This window comes from Lacerta agilis, chromosome 1, assembly GCF_009819535.1.
Source record: "Lacerta agilis isolate rLacAgi1 chromosome 1, rLacAgi1.pri, whole genome shotgun sequence".
Taxonomy (NCBI): Eukaryota; Metazoa; Chordata; class Lepidosauria; order Squamata; family Lacertidae; genus Lacerta; species Lacerta agilis.
The window spans coordinates 39,103,314-39,129,667 of NC_046312.1; the positions used below are offsets into that span (position 1 = coordinate 39,103,314).

The 26,354-nt window shown below is 39.5% G+C and overlaps 1 protein-coding gene across 1 annotated transcript in view; it reads left to right on the forward strand.

Annotated features, from left to right (window-relative positions):
* RYR3 (ryanodine receptor 3) overlaps positions 1-26,354 on the forward strand; it is a 269,478-nt gene that overhangs the window by 167,689 nt on the left and 75,435 nt on the right. The window contains exons 44-63 of the mRNA XM_033144894.1: positions 499-679; positions 2,165-2,273; positions 2,804-2,924; positions 5,727-5,896; positions 6,984-7,204; positions 8,899-8,989; positions 9,273-9,413; positions 9,868-10,031; positions 10,638-10,716; positions 11,783-11,872; positions 12,142-12,288; positions 13,364-13,426; positions 13,890-13,965; positions 14,197-14,320; positions 16,012-16,127; positions 17,621-17,688; positions 18,474-18,595; positions 23,252-23,301; positions 24,440-24,500; positions 25,436-25,674. Of these exons, the coding sequence (XP_033000785.1) occupies positions 499-679; positions 2,165-2,273; positions 2,804-2,924; positions 5,727-5,896; positions 6,984-7,204; positions 8,899-8,989; positions 9,273-9,413; positions 9,868-10,031; positions 10,638-10,716; positions 11,783-11,872; positions 12,142-12,288; positions 13,364-13,426; positions 13,890-13,965; positions 14,197-14,320; positions 16,012-16,127; positions 17,621-17,688; positions 18,474-18,595; positions 23,252-23,301; positions 24,440-24,500; positions 25,436-25,674 (2,433 nt within the window). The remainder of the gene's footprint in view (positions 1-498; positions 680-2,164; positions 2,274-2,803; positions 2,925-5,726; positions 5,897-6,983; positions 7,205-8,898; positions 8,990-9,272; positions 9,414-9,867; positions 10,032-10,637; positions 10,717-11,782; positions 11,873-12,141; positions 12,289-13,363; positions 13,427-13,889; positions 13,966-14,196; positions 14,321-16,011; positions 16,128-17,620; positions 17,689-18,473; positions 18,596-23,251; positions 23,302-24,439; positions 24,501-25,435; positions 25,675-26,354) is intronic.

The window sequence follows — 26,354 nt, forward strand, 5'->3', positions numbered from 1 at the left end:
CAATATGTTTATTGGAGCATAAAAGCCACTCCACCATACTTTAAAATAACAAAGGCTTTACCTGGTGCTGGAAAGACACCAGGTGTGCCTCTATGGGAAGAATATTCCAGATAAGGGCCTCTGCAAGGAAGAAGCTCCTTTCCCCAGCTTTTACCTCTGCTAAGCCAAACAGCAGAAGCACTAGGTTCCATTATTTGAGGCCGTGGCTTTTTCTAAGATCAGTGCCTTAGCTATCACACAGAATGGCTCATTCAGATTTCCTTTCCAGTCTTTCCTACTGAGTTCTGTCTCGGAGAATCAAAATTTTGACACCAGAACAAAATAACTAAACCAATTCTGAATCAAAGACCTGAAATCGGAATGGTTAATTCTGTACACAAAATTTGGATTTTGAGGTGTGCGTGCGTGTTCTTTTTAAAATAATGTATAGAGTTCACACAGCATTACTGTTTGGTTTTATTATTCACTTCAGTAAAATTAGCTTTTTTTTGTTTCTAGGTGAAAGTGTAGAGGAAAATGCCAGTGTTGTTGTCAAGCTTCTAATTCGGCGTCCCGAATGTTTTGGGCCAGCTCTTAGAGGAGAAGGAGGAAATGGTTTGTTGGCTGCTATGCAAGGAGCAATTAAGATATCTGAGAACCCAGCTCTTGATCTTCCCTCTCAGGGATATAAGAGGGAACTGTACGTGGATATACACAATACTTGACATTACTTTGGAATATGCCATTCAAAGTCTGCCTTGATTATGTGTCAGTTACAATAACATACCATACTGCTCTCACTTCTGTAAACATGTAGAAATACTTGGCATAATCAGGTGGAGAAACAAAACAATACTCCCTGGATGTATTTGCCTAGAAATCTTGCTTCTCTAGAAGTATGGACATATATATTTATATAACTGCAATACATACTGTTAGAAGCACAATTTATTTCCAGTACTGCTGACCTGACCCTTCCATGAAGCAATTTGGTACTGGATATAATTTATTAATATAATGAATATGCACCCATATAATGCTTCGAGTCGCTTTGTTTGTTGAATTTGAGATTTTAGAAACAAAGTGTTAGGTATACTTAGGGTTATGTACAATGTAAATCCTTCTCACAGTAGACCCATTGGAAACAATAGACATGACTAATTTAGGGCCAATAATTTCAGGGGGTGTACTCTGAACAACCCCTGATCAACTAAGTAAAAGTTAGTCGAAATACAACCCTTTGTTGTTGTTCAGTCGTTCAGTCGTGTCTGACTCTTTGTGACCCCATGGACCAGAGCACTCCAGGCACACCTATCTTTCACTGCCTCCCACAGTTTGGACAACCCTTACAGATATTTTCTTTACATTTATTGTATTAATATGCTATTCATCACTCCATGTGCTTCTGAGCCAAAAATGGGAATATAAATAAACAACAACTCAAATCAGCAGGACTCCAGCTCACTTGTGCAGCCTCCTTTATCTACTGTTGGAGCACAATAACGCTCCGTGAAGACCAGTGAACCCTTATGCCAGATTCATGTGAAATGAGCTACTTTGAGAAGGAGTGTTTTAGTGTGAAGGAAGAGAGGGAAGGTGCACAACCATTCCCCACTTGTTGCTTCTCTATTCCAAATTAGGAATTGTTCCTGTTAGGGAGCCATTTGCTCTTCTCCATGGGTTTTCAAACACATAGTTATGCTTGTGTTTGTGGAGAGGGGCTGGAGCAGAGTAGGAATGGGAAAGGAAAGAGGAAAGCGCACACCATTCTACACCCTGAATAGCTTCCTCCCACAGCATTCAATCTTTCTCTGCTAGGATTCCAATACATGCACTTGCATGTAACATTTAGTCCATCCGGATTCAGGGAGTATATATACCCACTCTAATTGGCTGCTGTGCATTCCCTCCTGGGTGCCAGCCAATACACACGCTGCCCACAGGGGAATCGGATGGAGTTCATTCTAGAGTTTGTTTTTGGGTGGAAGCTCGAAACAAAGAAAAGAAGCCATTTCTGTTAGTGCCAGCTTGCTTTGGATTCACACTAGGAGATAGAAAAACAAGCCAGCCATTATTCCCTGCTTAGTTGAAGCTGGGTTTTTCTTTTAATTCTTGTTGTTATTGCTATTTTAGTTTCCAGATCACTTTGGATTTTATCCATGCCTGCTTGATTTCTTTTTAACAGTCTTGAAGAAGATGAAGAAGAGGAGGAGGTTGTGCATATGGGCAATGCAATTATGTCTTTCTACTCAGCTCTTATAGATTTGCTTGGGCGTTGTGCACCAGAATTGCATGTAAGTGGGTTGTTTTTTCTTTGTGCAGAAGCAGCAAAAGGTCACACGACACACTTCAAGCTCCAAATATTATCAAGCAACCTGAGTCACTTTCTCACATCATTATCACCAGTATAAATAATCTCTGTTTACTAAAATGACAATTTAAACTAAGATAAAACTATCCATTTAAATTTTCAAATGGAAGGCCAGAATAGTATATTTTTGCTGAGAGGGGTCCCTCCTGCACTGAAATAGTTGTAATGTTATGATACTCTTAAAGTAAAGAGGAACTAGAGTATTATAAGAGTATTTAGTCAATTTTATTTGTACTTTATTTATGTAATATTTATACTCATGTAGTACAAGTGTTTATTAAAAAGGAAAACTATTTATTCAATAGAATGACCCTTTAAGTAGCAATATTTAAACAGTTCATATATGTAATAAAAGAGTCCATAATTTTGCATTATTTACATTTTTTAAAAAAGAGAGAGAAAAAGTTAAAGAGGATACTTCCTCTGTTAATTGTATTTTGTGTAAAAATACAGCTCATCCAAACTGGAAAAGGTGAAGCTATTAGAATACGTTCCATCCTACGTTCCTTGGTGCCAACTGAAGATTTGGTTGGGATTATAAGCATACCTCTAAAATTGCCAGCAGTAAATAAAGGTAAGGCGTTTTTAAAATTGCTGGGTAAATACCACTCAATCAATTTATCTGTATGCCATCCTTCCACAGAATTTGTTTTCAATGCAGCTTACAATGATTAAAAAATAGAATAAGCAGTTCAGTATTAAAGACAGTAATGCATAGCAAAAAATAAATAAATTCTATATCAGTATATCAACTACTTCATTAACAGTTCAGACATCTTCAAATATCTCAATGGCTATCATATGGAAGAGGGAACAAGCTTGCTTTCTCCTGCTCTGGAGAGTAGGACTCAAACCAATGGCTTCAAGTTACAAGAAAGGATATTCTGAGTAAGCATCAACAAGAACTTTCTGACAGTAAGAGCTGTTCAGCAAGTGCTATAGACTCCCATGAGAGATGGTGGACCTCCTTGTGGAAGGGGTTAATTAGCTAACCTGTATATATTTACCTGAATGTATTAAGTATAAAAGAACTTTTTAAGCTTTGCCTTATGAAACCTCTCTGTAAAGCTGTGAACTTTGATCTGCATTGTATTTCTTCCTGGCAAGCTATGACTAAGTGTCTGGAGATAACAGTAGACCTTGCACAGAGAGTAACTGTCCTTGTATAGAGAGGAACTAGGTCAGAGATAGGATGGCCTTGCTGGAGTGCGCATGAACCAACTCAGGGCTAAATGTCCTTTTGCCTTATATGTACAACAGGAAATGTACAACAGGAAATGTTCCTTAAATGGACAAGGATGTACAAGAGGCAGAGCCAGAGAACTGTCTATAAGAACTGTCTGAAAATTGACTAGTTTTGTACTTGCTTGGCTGTCTGAACACAGCAGGTACCTCTGCATGCAAAAAATAAATCTTTCTCTCTCTGAAGCCAGCAGCCTCAGGTGTCTTTTCTGCTCCCATGTTTTCTCACCTGGCGCAACCATGGGAACCTGTAGGGGCAAATAAGGCTCCACTTGGAGGTTTCTAAGCAGAAGTTGGATGCCCATCTATGATTGATGCTGTAGCTGACATTCCTGCATTGCAGGGGGTTGGACTAGATGACCCCTGGGGTCCCTTCCAACTCTACAATTATATGATTCTATGATCAACCAATCCTCTGCTAATATGCAAGGGACAGTACTCCATCTTCTATAATCAGCGTCCCTACAGAGGAATGCTTCTTTGGCATCTATTCAATCTTCTTCGTGGCACCCAAAAACATGGCACTTCATGGACCCATTCTGGACCTAAAATTTCTGAACCAATGGGTAACCTACAGGAAATTCAAAATGGAAAGTCTTCCATCTATCAAAGAAAATCTCCAGACCTACTCACATCAATAGATTTCTCTTCTAGAAGCTTACTTCAAGGTAACCTCAACTAATCAGCTAGTCCACTTGGGGGCCCTACTGGAAACCTCAGGAGGCCTAGTTTCTTTCTCTCTGGAATGAGTGGAAAAGATCAGCTCAGGTTCTGACTGTCAGAAAATCCAATATAGTGGATTTCATGTTTATGGCATGGGTTCTAGCTCTGGGCATCTCAGTGCTGCATAACACTCCGTTTGCAAAGCACCATGCCCATCATCTCCAAAGGGCTCTACTGCCTATCAGAAAGATTGCATCGAGGAAGACACCTGCACGTCAAACTGCCCCACCACCTCTGCCAAGCCTTGAGATAGTGGGCAGTGATCCAGCCTGTAGAGAGCTCTCCCTTTTTGTGATCGTCCGAGAAAAATGATCACCTTGGATGCCTGCCTCATAGGCTGGGAAGCTCACTGTGGAGAGCTAAACATCCAGGGCCTATGGTCTCCCACCAAAGCGTCAATGAGCATCAATTGGCTCGAGCTCTGAACAGCTTGCCTAGCCCTACAACACTTTGCTCCTCATCTCCAACTCAGCAATACCCTAATCTGCATGGACTCCACCACAGCAATATTCAACATCAACAGACAAGGAGGTACCCAATTTTGGCAGCTTCAGGCAGAAGCATCCCTCTTCCTCAGCTGGGCAGAACACACTGTCCAGTCAGTCACAGCCGAGCACATCTCCAGTCTCCTGAACACACAAGCAGACTGACTTAGCCTCAGGAAAATGGACCAAGTGGAATGGCAACTGTATCTGGCTGTTTTTCAACAGCTTCTGTCAAAGTTTGACCAATGCCAAGTGTACCTCTTTGCCTCAGACAGGAATCATAACCTCCCACCGTTCTTTACCAGATTCCAGTCACCATCAGCGGAGACATGGGATCCCCTGTTCTCACCATCACCTTCACCAGGTCTTCTTCACACTTTCACTTCACTTCCCATCATTCCAACGGTCCATTGGAAGATCAGGGAAGAGCATGTGAGAGCCCTCCTTTTCACACCATTCTGGCCTCGCAGACCTTGGTTCCCTCAGATATGCCACCTGGCAGTCTCCCCTCTGTGGCACTTAACTCACACAACAGATCTCTCTCGGGGCCCAATTCTTCATCTGGATCCCAAGTGGCTCCAGCTGACTGCGTGGAGTTTGAACAGCGGCAGCTAACCAAGCTGGATTTGCCTGCAGATGTCATTGATACACTCCAGAGCAATCAAGGCTCAGTACTTTCATGCAAGGGGAGGGGAGAACTTACCAACCATTTTCTCCTCCTCCCATGGTGTCTCACAGACTCCCACCCTGTTTCTTAAAATTTGAAGTCTTGCACCACTTCCAAAGTAGTTCAGATTGCTGTGTCCTGTTGTATTTTAAAGGTTTTACAATATGACCATGAAAACCAGCAGACCTGGTTTGAGTTTGTGAATAGTCATATAAAGCTAAAATTGTATGAACAATAACATAATTGGATTTCTTTTCAGATGGAACCGTTACAGAACCAGACATGTCTGCAAGTTTCTGCCCTGACCATAAGGCACCCATGGTACTTTTTCTAGATCGTGTCTATGGTATAAAGGACCAAAGCTTCCTTCTCCATCTCCTGGAAGTTGGATTTTTACCAGATTTAAGAGCATGTGCCTCATTGGATACAGTGAGTATTTTGTTACTTGTACCTTAATCTACAACTATACTCATAGTGATGTATAAGGTAAAATTTTGTTGTTCATTGATGTTATAAAATACAGCTAACAAACAAACAAAAAATACTAAATCTTGAAGTGTTATGTTCTTAGCTCTCAATGAATAACACAAGACCGGTGCCATAAATTCACAAATTCCTGTGTGTTCTTATAAAATATTTTCACCTTGTGGGAATTGAGGGAGAATGCAACCAAGAAAAACCAAGAGTCAACAAGACAAAACCTATTCTTAGTTTTGTTTGATGTAGGATAAAACATTTCTGTATATTCGAATTAAAAAACAACCACAGCTTAATTGTTGTTAGCCGAGCGAAACCCAGAAAATTTATTCTTCTATTAAATCTACAATAGGCCAGTGCAGACAAAATGTTAAAAGTGGTTAAGGAATCATAAACCATGCTTCTTCATTGCTCAAGCAGAAATTCTGCCCAGTGTCATTAAGCATGGTTTCATCTTAGATCTACATCCAAACTAAGCATGGTTCATGCTAACAAGGATTTACAACCAGAGTCAGATCTTGTGTTAGGAGTGATACTGTGTAAATGGAAATAAAAGACTTAGAGACTTGGCAGGTAAGGAAGATGTAATATATAAAAATATAGAAGAGTATATAAATACTGGAACTATCTCTGTTGATGTAGGGATATGTAAAGTTTTAGGCCGCACAGAGAATTTTGTCAGGTAGAATAGAAAAGATAAATGAGTGTAGTTTTAGTTCCAATGAAACACTTATGCCCCATCAAGATGAATACAAACTTCTGGACATGTACTGTTGCCTTCCGGATGCTTGAAAACCCTCTTTTTTCAGTCTAGGCAGGTTGGAATGACTGGAGTTTTATCCAGCCCTTGGACTGCTGCTATACATGGTTAGGTTCACCTTGGTGTGATTCTAAGTTGCACAAGCCACCAGTGAAGTCATATGCACAAAACTGAAACAGGCTATATATACCTGTACATTGACCAAGCAGTAACATTTTATAACCTGAAAATGTTTTCTGAATGTCTTGGGTAATAGTTGCATTTATGTCCTTTATGCAGGTTTCTTTGAGTACTACAGAGACAGCTCTTGCTCTAAATAGATATATTTGTACAGCTGTGTTTCCATTACTCACACGGTGCGCTTCTCTCTTTTCGGGGACTGAGCATTATGTCTCTCTGATTGATTCCACACTTCATACCATGTATCGACTATCCAAAGGACGCTCCCTTACCAAAGCGCAGAGAGACACTATTGAAGAATGTTTGCTTGCTATCTGCCAGTAAGTATGTATAAAGATTGTTTTCTGTTTCATATAAACACACTGCCTTTACAATATAATTTATTGTATATCTGTTGACTCTGGCTCCACACAGGTTTTAGTGCTATAACAGGTTTATTAACAGGGTTATATTCACCTCTCTGGCTGGTCTCTACATTACATGCAGCAAAAATCTCAAGTGAAGAGAGCAAGCCATGAGGCTGGGTGTACAAAAGGAAATAATACACAATTAATTCATTGTGCCTGACTACAACACAACGTATCAGGTGTGTAATAAATAATCAATTTTGATCCTCAAATGAGAACTTCACATTATATCATGTACAAAAATTATATATTTATCTAGGTGCAGGAAGCGTTAGTTGGGAATTCATTTGCTACTGCACCTGTGTAACAAAGTGATATGGGAAGCTTGTCAGAAGGGAGGCCTCTCTCAATAGAATCCTGGATAGGCAGGAGAACACAGCCTCCTTGGCAATTAGAAGCCAGTCATCTAGAAGGCAGTTAGAGAAAGACAGAAATAAATGGATGTAAACGTGCAATTTCTTACCTGTCCTTCACCATAAGTTCCGTTGTCAGGTTGCAGGTTAAATAAAGGGGTGGGTTAAATTTATTTATTTATTTATTGAACAAAATTACATACCACTTGATTGTAAATAGAACCTCTGAGGAGGAGTTGTTGTTTTAAGTTGGACCCCTGGTGTGCCTCCTTATTGGCCCGAAAGTGTTCTGCCTAAGCCAAAGGACAAAGTGGCACTCCTCTCCTCCCCCCATTTCCACATACAGAAGCTGCCTAGAGTGGCAGTTGAATCTTGGCCGCCCCAGCTGCCCAAGCATTTACCCCCTGAGGTGGTTGTGCTGCTCTGCCTAATGGTAGGAGCCAGTCCCATTACTAGAGATTCCTTCCCCATAGTTCTCCTCTACAACACCTTACCCTTAACTCTGCTGACAGTGTACATATTTTTAAAGACCATGGGTGTTCCCAGGTCAATGTGATAATTAATCAGTGAGTGGGGGCATCAAACCCACCAGGAAGAAATTAGGCACATTTTCAAAATTGTTCAAGTATCACAGGACCCTCCTAAGTCATAGCAGTGATATAATCTGTCATGCTTCCCATTTACCTTCTGGATCAGCCCAAAGACCCATCAAGTCTAGCTGCTCTCATAGTGACCAATTAGATACATATGGGAAGTCTTTCTGAAACTTTTCTTGAGGGGGAAATCCCCCAATAATTTAGAGTTGGTTACACACACAAGATTGTTACACTGCTCACTACTACTCTAGAGTATATATACCAAATTATTCAGAATGTCATGTAGTACGTGGGGCTGGGATTCAGTTAATTGGGATTATATTATAATTTGCTTCTTTCATATGGTCAAATACAGGCCAGTATAGAGGTGGGTAACATAGAACTTTCTTTCTCTATTTTTCCTGTCGTGAGACATGATCAAAATCAGTTTTTTTTTCTGCTTATGTGATTCCTTCAATGGAATATTGCCCCGCCCTTAAGAATGTTTCCATTGAACATAACTGGGTAGATCCTAATCACTCTGCTGTTTTCCTTTTAGGTAATCTGTTTTACAGAACACTTGCACTGTTTGTCTCGCATTCCAATCATTTGTGTAATTGCCTTGCAGCTTCATCAACATGTATACATTACTAATTATGAATTTCTTTTTTACTTCTAGTCATTTACGGCCTTCTATGCTACAGCAGCTATTACGGCGGCTGGTTTTTGATGTACCCTTACTCAATGAATATTGTAAAATGTCACTTAAGGTAAATCCTTCTATTTCTACTAAGGATATTAAATCTTTCAGTAGTATGAGAGATTTCTTTCTTTTAATTTCAAAAACAGTTTGGAAGGCTGACTGAGCCTTCAAGAATCTCCAAGAATAAAGGCCTTCTTATTAGTCAAAGCTAATTTAAAGCGCAATTGCTTTAAAACTTAAGATTTGCCATTACGTTATAAACAAAGCCGCTAAGAGTTTTCTATTAAAAAAGGAGTAAAAACGATTGTAATAGTTTTCTTTAATGTATTATTTTTTTCTGTCATTCACAGCTGCTAACAAATCACTATGAGCAATGTTGGAAATATTATTGCTTGCCTTCTGGATGGGGAAATTATGGAATAGCAGCTGAAGAAGAGTTACATTTATCTGAAAAACTTTTCTGGGGAATATTTGATTCCCTCTCTCATAAGGTAAAGGTCCAGAGTAATATTTGCAAGAGACACTACAATTCACACCTGTGCTTCTGTACACAGCACAAATTGCTTGCTTCCACTAAATGCTATGAAGATGCACCTAGTGAAAGGAAATTGCCCTACTTAATCACTAAGAGCTCTGTTCAGACTAACATACCCATTGATTTAATAGGAAAACAGACCTTGGGACTTTTTTTTTTTACATTGTCTAATAAACTGATACAACTTCTTTAGTCTTAAAAAAATCAGCTATGAACAAAGCCTTCAAACAATTGATTTAAACAATATATAAATGTAGCTTGGTTTTCTGCTAGGTGCCTGCATTAAAAAACAAATAGAACTTCATTTATCAGCATCTACTAATGCTGCTTCTATATGGCTGTGTTGCCTTAACTAATATTTTGCATGTTTTTCTATTGGACTTTCCAACCAGTTCCTATCTCTCCTGCAGAAGTATGATCCAGAGCTTTTCCGAATGGCCTTGCCTTGTTTAAGTGCAATAGCTGGGGCTTTGCCACCAGATTATTTAGACACCCGAATTACCTCAGTTTTAGAAAAACAGACTTCAGTGGATGCTGAAGGGAACTTTGATCCCAAACCTATCAACACAGTGAAGTAAGTCATAAGTGCCTCGCTCATAATGCACTAATCAATCTGGGATTCTTTTTCCAGCCTAGCAGGGGCCTTGCTATCTCTTTAACACAAGGGGTAGAGAACCTGTGGCTAAAGGGTTGCAGTATTTATCTTACTTCCTAATTTCATGAAGCCTGGAGGGAGAAAAGTACGGTTGGGAGGGAAAAGATTGAAGGGTAGAATGTGAAATGGATCAAGTGATGGAAAGAGCGAGTGGGGAAAGACCAACGCAAGCAATCAGTTCAGACCTCTTGCAACAGCAGCCTGTTCCCAGCAGCCCAGTGGAAATGGAGGAAAGGTGAGGGGAGAGTAAGAGAGAATGGGGGATACATGACAGTATAAAGCTGTAACGACTCCTAGCTTCTCCAGCCCCTTATTACAAGTCACCCAGGTGCATGTAAACAGAATCATGATGAGAAAACATAGGTTCTTGTGAATATGTTAACAACGTAATCTAGGCCTTTTACCACTGTCATCATTATCCAGATAAATTTTTAAATATTTATTCATGGAAATTGATATAAATAGGCATATCCATATGCCTAATTGGAGCAAATTACAGATTATATTGCTCTTTTGTGTTTCCAGTTTTACACTTCCTGAAAAGTTGGAGTATATTGTCAACAAGTACGCTGAACATACACATGACAAATGGGCCTGTGACAAGGTATGGATTATTATAAATCTGACAATTGTCAAAGAAGGACAATGAGAGTTGAATGTTAGAAATCTGTCCAATTTATCTCCATGACAGATTTGCCTTTCAGACACTAGACTGTTACACCAGAGCAGCACTGTCTAGTAATGCTTCTCTTTCTCTTTCTCTTTTTTCTCTTTTCTCTCAAAATACTTGGGGATCTTCTGGCAGCTTCTGAATGCAATGAAGTGCTGTGGTTTTTGCAACTTCCTCCTAAATTGACTCAGTCTGAAATAGTCTGTGTCCTTAGCAATACCTTAACTTTTAACTAGTAGTGAGGAAATATCACATTTTAGCTTGTTTATACACGTGGAAATGTGCAGATAATAATACTATGTGAACTGGAAGTACATGTATTGGGATGTGGGTGGTGCTGTGGTCTAAACCACTGAGCCTCTTGGGCTTGCCGATCAGAAGTTCAGTGGTTCAAATCTACACGACGGGGTGAGCTGCCATTGTTCTGTCCCTGCTCCTGCCAACCTAGCAGTTCAAAAGCACGCCAGTGCAAGTAGATAAATAGGTGGGAAGGTAAACAGACTTTCCGTGCGCTCTGGTTTCCGTCACGGTGTTCTGTTGCGCCAAAAGCAGTTTAGTCATGCTGGCCACATGACCTGGAAAGCTGTCTGTGGAAAAATGCCGGCTCCCTCGGCATGAAAGCGAGATGAGCACCACAACCCCATAGTCACCTTTGACTGGACTTAACTGTCCAGGAGTCCTTTACCTTAACCTACATGTATCTACACAATAACACAGAACCTATCAGCTCCAGAAAGCACATAATTGCAGAAATCCTATGTATCTATGTTCTTCCCATTCCCAAAGCACCGTGCTGATTGCTTCATTTTGTATTTAGCATCTGGAAAACCAGGCAGTATCATATTTGGATTTGAACATGGAGTTTTGGTTTTTGCTTCTTGCCATTTTCTAAACTTAGTCCCTTTTCTTAATTAAAAAACGTAATTTATTATAGTGGCCATCCCAGATAATTTGTTCCATCAGCTAATTACATGTTGTGTGAATTATGTGTCTGTTTCAGAATAATAATGGGTGGAAGTATGCATCTTCACTTGATGAAAATGTGAAGACACATCCTTTAATGAGGCCTTTTAAAACACTGACTGAAAAGGTAATAAAGGAAAGGTCAAACTGCATTATTAAATGAAACAACAGATTTTGTGTGCATGTTTTGTTTGCATGTTTTATTAATACAGGGATATCACTGATGCTGCAAGGTGCATCATTTTAATAAGCATTAAAATATGACAAGATTTAAATCCAAATCATGTTAAGTTTAGCTTTCCAAATTGTATGCAATGAGAATACCTTTGTACAATACGCCAGTTTAGACTTATTCTAGGTGAAATGTTATAAAAATTGTTTATATCTTTTTTTAAGGAAAAGGAAATCTATCGATGGCCTGCCAGAGAATCTCTTAAAACCATGTTAGCAATGGGATGGAGCCTAGAAAGGACAAAAGAAGGAGATTCAATGGTACAACAACGTGAAAGCGAAAAGCTCCGTAGCATATCACAGTCCAGCCAAGTAAGGCAGAACTTTCTTATTAAAAAAAGACTAGAGAAAAATATGAGCTCATTCCCCCCCCCCCCGCAAACTAATGCTATTTCTGTTTTGCTATTTTTATTTTAAAAAACAAAAACAAAATATCTTTGTAGGAATATTGGTGTGGTGAGCCAGTTCTGTGAAATGTGTTAAGAATATTGCTTGCCACACTCTGAGATGGAGAGCATGTTGGAATATTCACAATACTAATTCCCCATGGCAAATTGTTCCAGTTGCCAATTTATTGTGACTTTTTCATATCTAAGGATCAGGTGACTCAGCCCTTATTTGTGAGGAAAGTTTTTCAACACAATACAGTTTTTAATAGAATGCTATTTTCCCTCCCACTTGCTCCACAGGAAGGAATATGCAAACTAGATAGATCTTACCTTGCTGCCGGAGGACAGCACCTCTAGCTTTCTTCCTGCCTTGCTCCCATGCAGGTTGGGGGACAGGTGTACGCTGTCATCTACACTATGCAGCCCGACCCCATGATATTGCACAGGAATCTGAGGACTTAGCACTCACACTTGTAGAACATGGCTCCACAAAGACACATCTTTCTGGTGCAGGGGTCTAAATTTGAGTTCATCATACTCCCTTCCGCTTTGTACTTCATAGGTCTTGTGTGTCAGCAGTTGTATAGGCCCTGAGCAAGCCTCTCTTTCTTTGTAGTGGCAGGGCTTTAGCTTGTCAGGGACTGAAGAAACATGGCTTCTTCCAGGCTTCCATGCCACCTTCCACCCTGTTCTAGAGAATTCCCCAACACTCTGGAGCTGATTTTCAGGGGGTGGTGGGGACTGCAGGATACTGTATTGGCCAAAATCTGCTCTCCTGCTGCATTGAAGGATGCTTCCACTGGATCAAAAGCCTTTCCACAAGTACGATGGTACTAACTGAATTTCGCCCTAATTTAAAGTTTTTGATAACACTTATCACCAGGCATTTTGCATCCTTAAAATAACTTCATTCAATATAGATTGACATGTAAAGAATCTAAATACTATGCAAAACCAAAACCAAACCAACAATCACTAATTCTTCCTTTTAATAATAGGGAAATGGATACAGCCCAGCACCACTTGATCTTTCAAATGTTGTACTCTCCAGAGAAATCCAGGTTTGTATAAGACTATTCAAAAATGTAGGAAAACACCTATTCATACTTAAATAAGAGCAACAAGGGCCAACAAGAGAGTGCCCTTATGTTCAAAAGTACCATGGGGAGCCCTGCTCTAACCACAGAACCGAAAGTATCATAACCCTAAGGCATTTCAAACAAACCACATCCAACATAAATAGGTCCTAATTTTCCTAGGACCCCGTACCATGAGCCATAAAGCGCATCCTTTATGGTAATGTCCCCCCTGACTCCATCTGTGTAACAAGGTGACACAAGATGGACAAAGCCTTTCCTTAGGCAGATGCCCTCATAGGTACTCCTCCTTCCCTTCTTAACACTTACTATAAATGATATATTTAAATACTATAATATATATTTCAGAAAAAAATGTATTATACATGCTCTGGTATATTTTTCTTTTGATTTTGGATTGTTCCTTCTTGATTTGGTGGTGATACAGGGAATGGTTGAAGTGGTAGCAGAAAACTATCATAACATTTGGGCTAAAAAGAAGAAAACTGAATTGGAAAGTAAAGGTAAGACTGAAATGTTTTGTGTAAAACCTGATATTCAGTAGGGGAATATCTGAAAATACAGATGACATGATAAGAATAGCCTTAGGCTGCAATCCTAACCCCACTTACTTGGGCGTAGGATCAATGGAATTCAATGGGACTTACCTCTAATTGGCCAAAATGACGATCACAGCCTTAGTTTGTCTGTCAATTCCTATTGTAAATATTAACACTTCTCTCGTCTCACCATAGGTGGAGGTAGCCATCCTTTATTGGTACCGTATGACACTTTGACAGCCAAAGAAAAGTCTCGGGATAGGGAGAAAGCACAAGAACTGTTTAAATTTCTTCTAGTGAATGGCATCGTCATATCCAGGCAAGTTGTATATCACTGTGTAAATAACTTGTGTTGCCCTAGTTTTTGTTTGTTTGTTTGTTTTATTTCTCTTGCTTTGAACATAGCCAAATAAACCTTTTCCCAATTATTTTTAACCTCTCTTGCAATCCTGAGCTCATTTTGAGCTTTGGCCCACTTGACCTTGTTGGGTACTCATGTATACTCTTCATGCTTTAACCTTTCTTCCATGCCCTTCTTAAATCTCAGCTCATCTGTAAGCTCCTTATAAAGCCACACCATATTATTTAGATGCCTCCCACTTTTCTCACTTGTTGGAATTGTCTGCATTTGTGCCTTCAATATTTCACCTTTAAGAAACTCCCATCCATCTTGAATTCTCTTCGCTTTGAGTATTTTTGACCATGGGACCTTTCCCAGTAGTTCTTTCGGCTTTTTGAAATCGGCCTTCTTAAAATCCAGAGTGCATGTCCAGCTACACTCAGCTTCCCCTTGCCTCCATATCATGAAACCCATGAGGGTGTGATTACTTCCTCCCAAGGTTCCCAGCACTGTCGATCAGTTCCTCCCTGTTGGTGAGATTGTGGCTAGAGCCAGTGTGGTGTAGTGGTTAAGAGTGGTAGACTCGTAATCTGGGGAACTGGGTTCGCGTCTCTGCTCCTCCACATGCTGCTGCTGGGTGAACTTGGGCTAGGCACACTTCTTTGAAGTCTCTCAGCCCCACTCACCTCACAGAGTGTTTGTTGTGGGGGAGGAAGGGAAAGGAGAATGTTAGCTGCTTTGAGACTCCTTCGGGTAGTGAAAAGCAGGATATCAAATCCAAACTCTTCTAGATGCATCCTATGGTTCTGCCATTGAGAGACAGATGCAAATTGACATCTGGTCTGAGCTCCATACATTGGGAAGAATTTGTCATTCCTTACAATCCGAATGCAGAGACCTTGATATTTAGCTCAGTTTTCCTTCCCAGGGGTAGTCCAGATTTCAGTCTAGAAAGCAGCAGCCTAGTTCAGGATTCCCAGATGTTGCACCATCCAGAGGAGGAATGCAGCAAAATCAATTTTGACTCTCCACAGCCACCGTTGGGGGTGTGGGTTGCTTCATGTTGCTACCAGGTGAGAAGCAAGCAAATTTCATCACTGGGTGAAGAATTATGTTAAGGATATTGGATAGAATTTGAAACCCTTCTGCCAAGTCACTTCACATGATATTCAGAAACAGGAATTGATGCAAGCAGCCATAGGTCATCTTCTTCAGATAGCTGCAGTCAAGCAAGTAACCTCAGAACAGAGGTTTTCAGGTGTTTATTGTTCCAAAGAAAGGGGGCACTTAGCAGATGATATTGGATTTGAGGCTCTTGAACAAGTTTGTAACATACTGAAATTTTTGTATGGAAACGTTGATCTCCCTTTGGGAGGCATAACTACCTGGCATCAGCAGATTTCATCAAGGCCTATCTCCATGTGCCAATCCACCCAGAGCATTGACAGTTTCTCAGCTTTACCTATGCAGGTCAACATTTTCAGTTCAGCATTTTAGGGCCCCCTCAAAAATACATTTATGGTAAGTGGATGGTACCTTTTTCCCATTTAGAAGCTGCAACCCTAAAAATGGGAAATTTCAAATAATGTTTCAAAAGTAACATGTACAACATGATAAAGTATCTCAGCCTGAAGTCATTAATATTAAGCAAACATGCTTCTTTTTACTAGAGGCTTAAGTGGCATGGAGATGGATGCTTCATCCATGGAAAAGAGGTTTGCCTATAAATTTCTGAAGAAGATTCTCAAATACGTTGACTCTGCTCAAGAATTCATTGCACATTTAGGTAAGTTTCTGTAGGCCACTAATCAGAAACGCAGATGTTACCCTAATTCAGTTACATTCCCTATTCTTGTAATTTTCTTGGGAAGTGGCATGGACTGAGCAGGGCTTTGATCCTTACTTGCTGTGCAGAGTGTTTGCAGGCATGCTTGACCTTGTACATTGGCCTCTGTACGCCCCGTCTTCCTGAGCCCACCACACCACACGCATCTGGGAAAGAGAAGGGGAAAGGTGAGGTGGCCATGACAGGCACCCTTAATGTGGCTTTCCCTTTGAGGAAACATCCCTTGTCCAGAGTGAGTGTCATGCAGAAAATGCCAGTCCCACCCACATGGTGCTTTTTTCTCAAAGGAATAATGCACCAACTGTTAATGCAGAGTCCCCAGTGAGAAAAGATCACTCTGTGCTGTTTCCAACAGAAGAAAGTGTCCTCAGCACTAGTTTCCCTACAGACTGCTGCTCCCAGGAGGGGCAAGGGTACTTGGAGCTTTTTCAACTGCTGCCTCTACGTCCCCATCTCCTGCCTCAGGAGGGAAGAGAGAAGCTTTGATGGTGGGTGAAGATGCTGGCCAAGCATCTTCGAGGGAATTATGTACACATGAGCTTTGTCGTCTTTCGCGTTCACACAGAAAAAAGGAATGCTCACTTACCCTTAACTTCACATTTAAGAAGCTCCTTTCAAAGCAATGTTGAATAGTATGGAGAACAGGAGGGTGAGGTTAGGCATGCTACTGATTCTCCATTTGAGTTAGTATGGCCACCCAAGTGCAATTTTTTATTTTTGAAATTTGTGTACCATATTTTTATCAGTCGATTCCAACAACAAAATTCAGTAAGAAGTATAAAATTAAGAGAAGGTTAAAACAATATAAAAACAGCAGAATATATTATTATTATGGCCTGCGGTCATGTGAGAGGATTCTCCCAATCCACTGTTCCCAGCACCCCACTCCTAAAACTACACTTCAAGTAAGCCAATAGTTCTTTTTGCCAAACCTGTAGCCTATGGCCCATATCCCACCCTTAAAAGAGGCACCCTAAGACTCTCCCAAAATATTTCATTAAAAAATACCTCTTGGGTTTGTTCTTGCCTGTTCCCGTGATTCCCCCACTGTGATTAACTGATGGCAAAAAGTTATTTGTGCTTCACATAAATGAAGCAGCACATGAATGAAAAACCATTTCAAAAAAGAAAAGGAAAAAAAGAAACTCATTTTGGAGGGGGGGGGACATTCAGAAATAGGAGTTGAGCACACAGAGATGGACTTTCTCACTTCATCTGCAGTGCCCACAAGATCCTAAACAGCTTTATCATTTATTACGTTTGCCTAAATGGAGATGATCACTGAATAGGAGCACATAGTTGCCTCTTCTGTTCCTATAGATCATATGGCTGGTGCTTCTGAAATTTTGACTTCATATATTTCAAAAGCCTGTGGAAGACATAAATTGATATTTTTGCCCAGTGTTATTTACCATTTTATTGTTTCTCTCCAGAAGCCATTGTCACCAGTGGAAAAACTGAGAAATCTCCGCATGACCAAGAAATTAAGTTCTTTGCCAAAGTGAGTGAGTTGTTAAATTAAAAAAAAAACGAACTGCTTTAACTTTCACAGTAATGCAAGAATATAGTATGTATTAATGTTGAGATTTTGTAAAGAAAACCAAATAAGTTTGTCAGGGGCGGAGCAAGGGGGCGGGGGGCGGGCCGTTCCAGGGGAGGGGAGGTGACACTTTGGCCGCCCCTCCCTATCCCGCCCCACTGGGCGGGCCCCCAAATGGGAGCATGCCGCCTTTCCCCCCTTCCAGCGGCTTTTTTTCTGCGCGAAGGGGCGGGCCCGCGAGGAGGGGAAGTCATGCTTGTCACTGGCATGACACCCCCTCCTCGCTGGCCCACCCCTCGCGCAGAAAAAAAGCCGCTGGAAGGGTGAAAAGAGGGAGGCAAAGCAGGCGCTTGGAATAACATTGTGTTTTTTAAAAATGCCTTGTCCATGTGAACCACACCCTTATCTTTATGATAATGACTGTTATAACAGCAACATATTCAAAATTCCTTCCTTCCTTCCTTCCTTCCTTCCTTCCTTCCTTCCTTCCTTCCCTATTTTTAGGAAGTTAAATAAGACGCTTCAAAACAATTCCATTTCAATTAGGTTGTACACAACCCTTCTTTGTCTAATTCCTTCAGCAATAGCAACAGTCTTTGGACAGATCTGCTCCTAATGGAGAGAAAAGGTCTTGCATTCAGTTTTCCAGATGCAGCAATGCCTCTTTCAGTGTAGCCTGTCCCCAATGCATTTCATGGTTATGATGCTGTAGTTTATATACTTTCTTTTTTATCTGAATTCCCTAGGTTCTGCTTCCACTAGTTGACCAGTATTTTACCAACCATTGCCTGTATTTCCTCTCCTCCCCAACTAAGCCACTCAGCAGTAGTGGATATGCTTCAAATAAAGAAAAAGAAATGGTAGCAAGGTATGTAAGTAAGAAAAAATACAGTCTATGACACTGGAAAAATCATGATATAATAAAGGTATTAGGCTCTTTAAAATATTTATTTCATATATCCTTATAACTCTACCAGTTTTTTTAAAAATAATAATCCAAACCTGTATTTTAATTCTATTAGTCTACATTGAGTGGTCACACATGTGCCTTTTCATGGTGGTCACACATGTGCCTTACACTCTGTTGATGCAGATAATAGAACAATAATATGAAAAATAACATGAATAAGTTTGTATACATCTTTTGCGTAGCTTTAGTTAGAAATGTAATTACAAAAAGAAGTAAAACTCCTTTAAAGCCCCTTTCTTACTGTTTCATTTTTATTTATTTCTCTACATAATTGATTTTCTCACTGGTTCTATTGTCTTTCCTTCAAATTATTCTCCTGGGGGAGATAGGTTTGGGTTTTTTTGTTTTTTTTGTTTACTAAACATATTTTTTTAAAGATACTAAATAAGGTTTTTCCAAACATTTCACTTTCAGTGACGTTTTAATCTAGATATAATTCTCAAATTATATCTAAGTGTTTTCATTCACAATATACTGATTTTATTGCTCATGTTCAGTATTATATATAGAAAACTTTTATCAGACATTTTTCTAAAATGCAAATATGTTGCTTTTGGTTTCTCACTTTCTGTTTGTAAGTCCATTAAAATACTATCCAATCTTTCCTGGTATTATTTATTCTTTAGAATCCTATGTTGTTGTTTATTCATGGTTTTGGTTTTTGCTCATGGAAGGAGGACATCCTTCTGTGGGTGAGTCCTCCTATCTACTTCTAAGATTCAGAGGTTCCAAAGGCTTCTAGAACCTCTGTTGGGAGAGGGAGCCCTCTCAAATATTGTCCAACCTCACCTAGAGGTAGCATAGTATCCATTACTTTCCAAGGTATGGGTTGTTGCTGTTTTCTTGACTCTGTTCGCCATAACTAGTTTTAGCTAGTCAGTAAAGTTTCTATCTTAGGTTTTTGTTTGTTTGTTTTGGGACTCACTGCTGAAGAGGTGATAAAGTAGTCAGCCACAAACAAAACAAGTTGACCTTCTGCATCCTTTCAGGAGCTGCCTGGATCCAATTTGGGAGGGTTGATTTATTCTACTTGTGTCTAAAAGCATCTCTGCATCTAGGGCAGAGATGGGAAACACTTTACCCTCTGGATGTTGTTGGACTGCAACTCCCACCAGCCCCAACCATGATGGCCATAGAGATGACTGTAGTTATAATCCAGCAACATATGGAGGGCCGCACATTCACCATCCCTGATCAGTGGGTAAAATCTTCAGTGTTCACGTCCACTGCCATCCATTATTGATGGCAAATCATTCTGTCCTGGGTTCCATCACTGGGTATAGAGAGTGGTAGTCCAAGCAATGAAAAAGGTGCCTGACAAAAATAGGGAATGAAGCATAATGAAAATCAAAGGAACTGACAGCTTCTCCTTGAAGACTGATGTATTGTACTTTCCGTTTAGATCTAATACTATGGAGACAGTTACAGATAACTGTAAACAGAATTGTTCTTCCTATGGGTACAGTCTACCTACTGTTAGTAGTCCTTGTGATGAACCCACCATGCTCCTTTTTACAGGAGGGCTGGGGGAAGACATCTCAGACAGGTGTGTAGATCTTACTGAAGAGGGAAATCCAGGGGACATTTAAACTGCCCCACAGGAAGAGGGAGACTGAATCATGGTGGATTTCTTAATCCAGCCATTTTCCTACAGCTTTTTAAACTGTGTACTTCTTAAATTGAGTCCTTGATTAATACAAAACTCAGAGCACTGGAACTTCACCACCTTCCTTTGTAGAAAGCTGGTGTCAACCAAGAGCTACTAATGTAACCTCACTTTCTCAGTCTAATCCAGGGTTTGTTGGAGCGGCTTACTAGCTTCCATAGCCCGCTGCTGGTTTTGCCTAGGAGGAGTGCTCATCCGCTGTGTCAACTCCCAAGTGGAGGAAGAAGACAAGCAGGACTGGGCAGAGGGACACCTTCCCAGCAGGGTGGACCAGGAGTTTGGATTGATCTGTTAATCAATTGAGTGTGGATTGCTAGTTTCTAATCTAAAGCCCATCCTATTTTGGGGTGCTAAGCTTTTTGGCGATTTCCTGAATGATGCACTAACTAAAATGAAGTTTAAAAGCCTATAGTATCTGTTCCCAAATAAGGAGAAGCAGAAGGTTAATATAAGGAGTTCCTTTTTGAGCTAGCTAATTTTGACCTATCAGGTATTAATAGCAAAATATAGCCACTAGCCAGAACTAAGCAGCAGTAGAGACAAAATTCTGTTTGATGCCATATTTTACCAGTGAGAGAGAAACTTTCTACACATGGGAACCGTCAATTACTCACCCTTCAGCCTGATGTCCAGTCTTCTGGAATTTTTTTTAATAAGAAAGAAGTGTGTACCAAAGTGGTTGTCATTGCCTTTTTCTGTTGAGCAGACCAAGGTTCTGGAAGCTTAAGAAAATCGCAAAATCAGATCAACAGTGTCTATTATTGTTGATGGTCCTATTCCCATAATGTCCAATGTACTGTTTAGACCCAGCCTAGTTTTGCCTCGTTACATGAAAATTTAACAATTTAAATGGGCTAGGATATGCTCATACAATAATTAATATAATTGTGGCTTTTCATAAAAGATATCCAATCAAACCTAAAAACTGCTAGAAAGTGTGTTTAAGCTGTTGCCAAAGAAAGGAGGTGGCCCTCAATAAGACTCATGTCCCTCACTTACTGAGACTTTTAATGCAAAACTTTCACATGGGCTATGATCTGGTACTACACCTGCCGAGACACTCACACAATAAACAAAATTTGAAAATGGTCTGTTTAATTAGTCTACTTCCAGTGCATATACTCTCTTCGTATAATTCTTCCATCAGGCTCTTCTTACTGCTGACAAAACCATATTTTAAGCCAATTCATATGCTCTGAGACCTTGAAAGTCCAGTTCCTGGTGGCAGTTAGGATATCTGGTGGCAGGAAGGATGTCTTAGCTGTATCCTCTTGCCTTTCAGGAACCCAGGCACTGGTGTCTTTATTTAGAAGATTTATGAAATCTTGCTTTAGCTGCGGTTCCTGCATTGCAGTGGGTTGGACTTGATGACCCTTAGGGTCCCTTCCAACTCTACAATTCTATGATTCTATGATTCCCTAAAGTAATTTGTCCCACAGAATGCAGGAATTGGTTCTCTCCTATTTTCCCCCTAACCCATTCCACGAGAGAGCGAGAGAGCGAGGGGGGGGGGCCTTATGTTGGATACATGTTGGATACTCAGTATGTATTTATGGAGAACAATATTTACTAAATAAGTAATTGGGCTTCAGATTCCTTGTTTATTTTCTTCCATAGTTTCTTGGGACAGAAAGATTTCTAGAGCAAAACTAAATATGTGGCTTTGGACTCCTTGTTCCCTGGAGTAGTGTGATAGTGTGATACTCTAAATAAAGATATATGTGCCTCTCTTACTCAAAGACTGTATGATATTAGTGTACTAATTACAGTGCACCAAGCCACCAGGAGGTATTTTGGCACATTGAGTCTGAGGGTAGGCACCATAGCCGCTCTGATTACTAACCCACCATTATCTCATATCTGAAGAGTAGCTGCAGGATGGGCACTCAGTACTTCTGTATAGATACCTTCACTGAAGCACAATTTGAGCAAAGAATCCTATCACAGATGTAGCGGGGGTATTGAAGTTAGGTCTCACCTCTTGATGGGTTCTGGTCTTAACATTAATTTGAAGGATATCCTTGCATGACCTAGGAAAACATTGCTTATCATGAGGGTTCTTTCTGGTCATGAAAAGGAGGACATCCTGCATTATTTCACACTAGAATCTTGAAATGACCTGTTGTCCAAGTAGAGTTAACTAAAGTTGCAGTATTAGAACTTAATAGTAGTTTATTTCTGGTTAGATGATCTTTTGTTTCTCAGCTGTTGGAAGCCTCTAAAACTGAGAGGTTTCCTCCTCCCAGCAGAGATTCCAGAAGCCTCTGGAAGTCCTGCCTTCTTGAAATGGATGGGAGGAGTCAGCCATCAAAGGATGTTCTCCTTTCCATGACAAGAAAGAGCCCTCATAAGTAAGTCCAATAATTATTTCCATTATCTTCTGATGACTTTTATCTTCTCAACTTCATTTTGTCTTGCTTACTATTTGGTTGCTAAAAGTAGAACCGATGAAGCAGAAAGTATAAGTTTTTGTTTTTTTCTGGTGCCATAACCTTATGTAGCAATGCTTTAACATAACTGTTATTTATGATCAATATTATTTTTTAAAATTTGAATTCTGTATTTTTCACATTGTTAAGTTCTTTTATTTTGTACCTTCATAATGATTTGGTTTCATAACATATAGTGGTCAAAGAGCTTATTTGTGAAAGAAAATTAAAAAAAATCTTTAGAATAGTATTCACTTTCCCCCTAGATGTATAGAAAATAATTTCTAAATGAAGTTATTATCAAACGCAGCTTCTGTTTAATTCAAAACATACTTTGTATCTTTGTTTCACATCTACCATTCTCACAGTTGCTCCTCACTACTGTATTAATTTATTATCTAAACAGATCTTTAACCCCTCTGTATTTTTCCTGCTGTTTTGCATTCTTTTCGGCTTTAGCCTTTTCTGCAAACTTGCTGCTCTTGTTAGACATAGGATTTCACTTTTTGGTAAGTTAAGAAAGATTTTCATTAAGTTATCATCACAAGTTGTCTGGGATATTTCTGGGTTGATGAGGAATTGTTGACTGCTTTTTAGCTAGTAATCATGAAAAGGATTTTTTTTTAAAAAAAAAAAATTAAGATAAAGTATCCCTGGACTGTCCCTTTGTAGTGTCCTTTCAATCTCTCCTGCTGTCATACCCTGGGACAATTTTGTAAAATTGTTTACGAGTCGCATTTCCTGCTTCTGTATCAACGTACATCTGCTTTGTTTTCTGACTACTGTGTTATCAATAATATATTTAAGCAAATGCAGAAGAGCATGATAATATCATGCAAAGTACTAGATACTACTGGAAGAGAAATTTTAGTATGTTGTGGAGGAGCAATCGTAGCATCTTGCTAAGTACAATATACTATCCTTGCACAAACTGCGCAGAAACTTGATAATTTGCAGAGCAATGCTATGGGTGGTGGTGGTGAGTTTCTTTGGTGGAGCTCCCACCATTACCTAAACCCTTTTGGCTTCAACTCAGATACATTTTCCCCCACAAATGTTCTTTTCAGCCAGGAGCTAAGACTATGTCGTACTCATGAGTGAGGTCCTTACTCACAAGTGTGAAGGGAGGGAGTGGAGGGAAATATGGGAGAGCCACTTAGAAGAGGCTGAAGAAGGAAAATGCCAAGGAAGATAGACTTCTGAAGCTTCTCTTTGAGACAATCATAGCTCAGAGCTGAGAAGGAGCATGGGTGGGATCCAGCTCCCTTCTACTGAGGCATTAGACCAAGATTGCAGCCTTAAAACCTTAAAGGTGCAAGGAACAGATGCACATTCTGCACATCTTCTAATCTTTTGGATTTTTTTGTTCCCCTGTACCCTCTAGATACTTTCTGATTGGCAGTTCTCTAATCAAAGAAATTATGAATGGGGGGAAATATATATAAAAGGCAAGCAGAAAGGGCAGTCTACATGCTATCCATTAATCTAATAATTAGATGATGTAAGAAGAAAAATCAACAAAGATTCCAACTTTTGTTAAAAGAATAATATAGCATAAGTATGTTTAATAAATGTATTAATTTTTATTGTACCTTTTTAAAAAGAGAATTTAAAAGAGCAACACATTTCCTCATTCATTTTGAATAGGTAGTGATGCTGCTACAATGGTTAGCTGCCTACACATCTTAGCTCAGACACTAGACACAAGGTAAGTTTACTCCTTTTATCAATCTTATATGTGAATACTATTTCACCCAAATAATTTTTTCCAAAAATATTCCTCCCCCCCCCCAAAAAAAAAGAATTATTGGAACCAAATTATTTACTTCCCAGCAAGACATTTTTCTTGAAAGCTGTATATAACATATCCCATATACTGTTCAATTTAGGCTGTAGTCCAATACATATTGGTGAATATGCTCACTGAATTTTTGGAGACTTACTTTTGAGTAGACTTCTGAGTAGACATCTGTAGATTGTATGGTCAGGAGGTTTAGTTGAAAGCAAGGTGTAAAAGTGGTGAATTTTGCAATACTTAAAATTCACCATTAAAACTTAAGACTTAGTGTTGTTTTAATTTCCCGTAGAGGTAAATTTCAAAAGCAAAAGTAGAAAACGATTAAAAATATGGTTATAAAAAATTCAGTTTTTAAAAGTAGTTCACTTCAGCTTTACTAATCTATCCTTTTTAGCAATTGCAATCTAAGCAGGAGTGCATGCTCTATTTCCCAACCAGCACCCCTAGGTGGCATCTGAGTCTGAGAAAGAATCTGCAAATGTACACTGAGCAATAACTGAGAAGCAGAGGAAAGCCTCTTTTCCTGATACATGTGTAATGTTGGTATCCCTGTGCAGAAGCCTGCTAGAAGTAAGTCTCATTTCATAGCACCAGAGTAAATAATCTCACCATTATAGGACTTGGTGCAAGTGCACTAAAATTAGCTTCCTCGCCATAATTTCCTACATAGTTTCTTAATGTGCTTAGTAAGAACTGTTGAATAGCCATGTAATTACTGATATATGTCTGGTTAATGTAGACACCTGTATCTCAAAGAAACAGACATTAATTGAGGAAGTCTGGATTTGCTATGGAAAAGTATAAGCATTTGATTTCTAAGTGATGTTCTATAAATTGCCCTGTAGAACCGTCATGAAATCAGGTTCAGAGCTGGTTAAAGCAGGACTGCGTGCCTTCTTTGAAAATGCAGCTGAAGATCTGGAGAAGACATCAGAAAATCTTAAACTTGGAAAATTTACCCATTCCCGTACACAAATTAAAGGGGTCTCACAGAATATCAACTATACAACAGTGGCATTGTTGCCTGTTCTAACATCAATTTTTGAACATGTTGCTCAGCATCATTTTGGCACCGTTTTATTATGTAAGTCTTTCAGTTTTATCTTTGATTTTCAGATATTGTTTCAGTTGTAACTAGGAATGAATGAGGATTCCACTGCTCATTCCAAAATGGGTCAAAGCTTTGTACTCAACTGAAGTTTGCTCTTTTAGAAGTGTGCATTTAACTTATTGTCTTATTTATTCTAATATGCTATGAGCTATGGCAAAATCTGAAATTAGCTTCATTATATTTTTATTTTTAATACATAGATTCCATGGAAGCTGTATGGCAGCTAATATGCTTCCAGCCTCATCTATTAATAAATTATGAGCCCCATGTGATGAATACAGGGTGTGTTTTTTAATTCAAGGATAAATTAACAGTAGCCTCCTGAATGTTGCTAGATTTTCATTCTAAGTGGTCAAGAAATCCATTGTATTTATGGAGGATTGTCTGAGAGGTCTCCTGCAGCAGAAATTCAAGGATGCAGCGAAGGGTGGGAAGTTTGCCTGTTGAAGCTTTGCCTGTTATTCAGTTGCTAAAGACAGAGGGAAAAGTTGCCAACCCCATTAAGTACTTTTCCTAGGCAAAGGGTCTTATGTCAATGCTGGGCTGAAATATACCAGGCATTGGTGGAGACTGATATCCTATCTTCTGTGTGGTTCACAGGGGCCATGACTGTTTGAAGTTAATTAAAAGTTAATTAAAAGACACCCACTGAC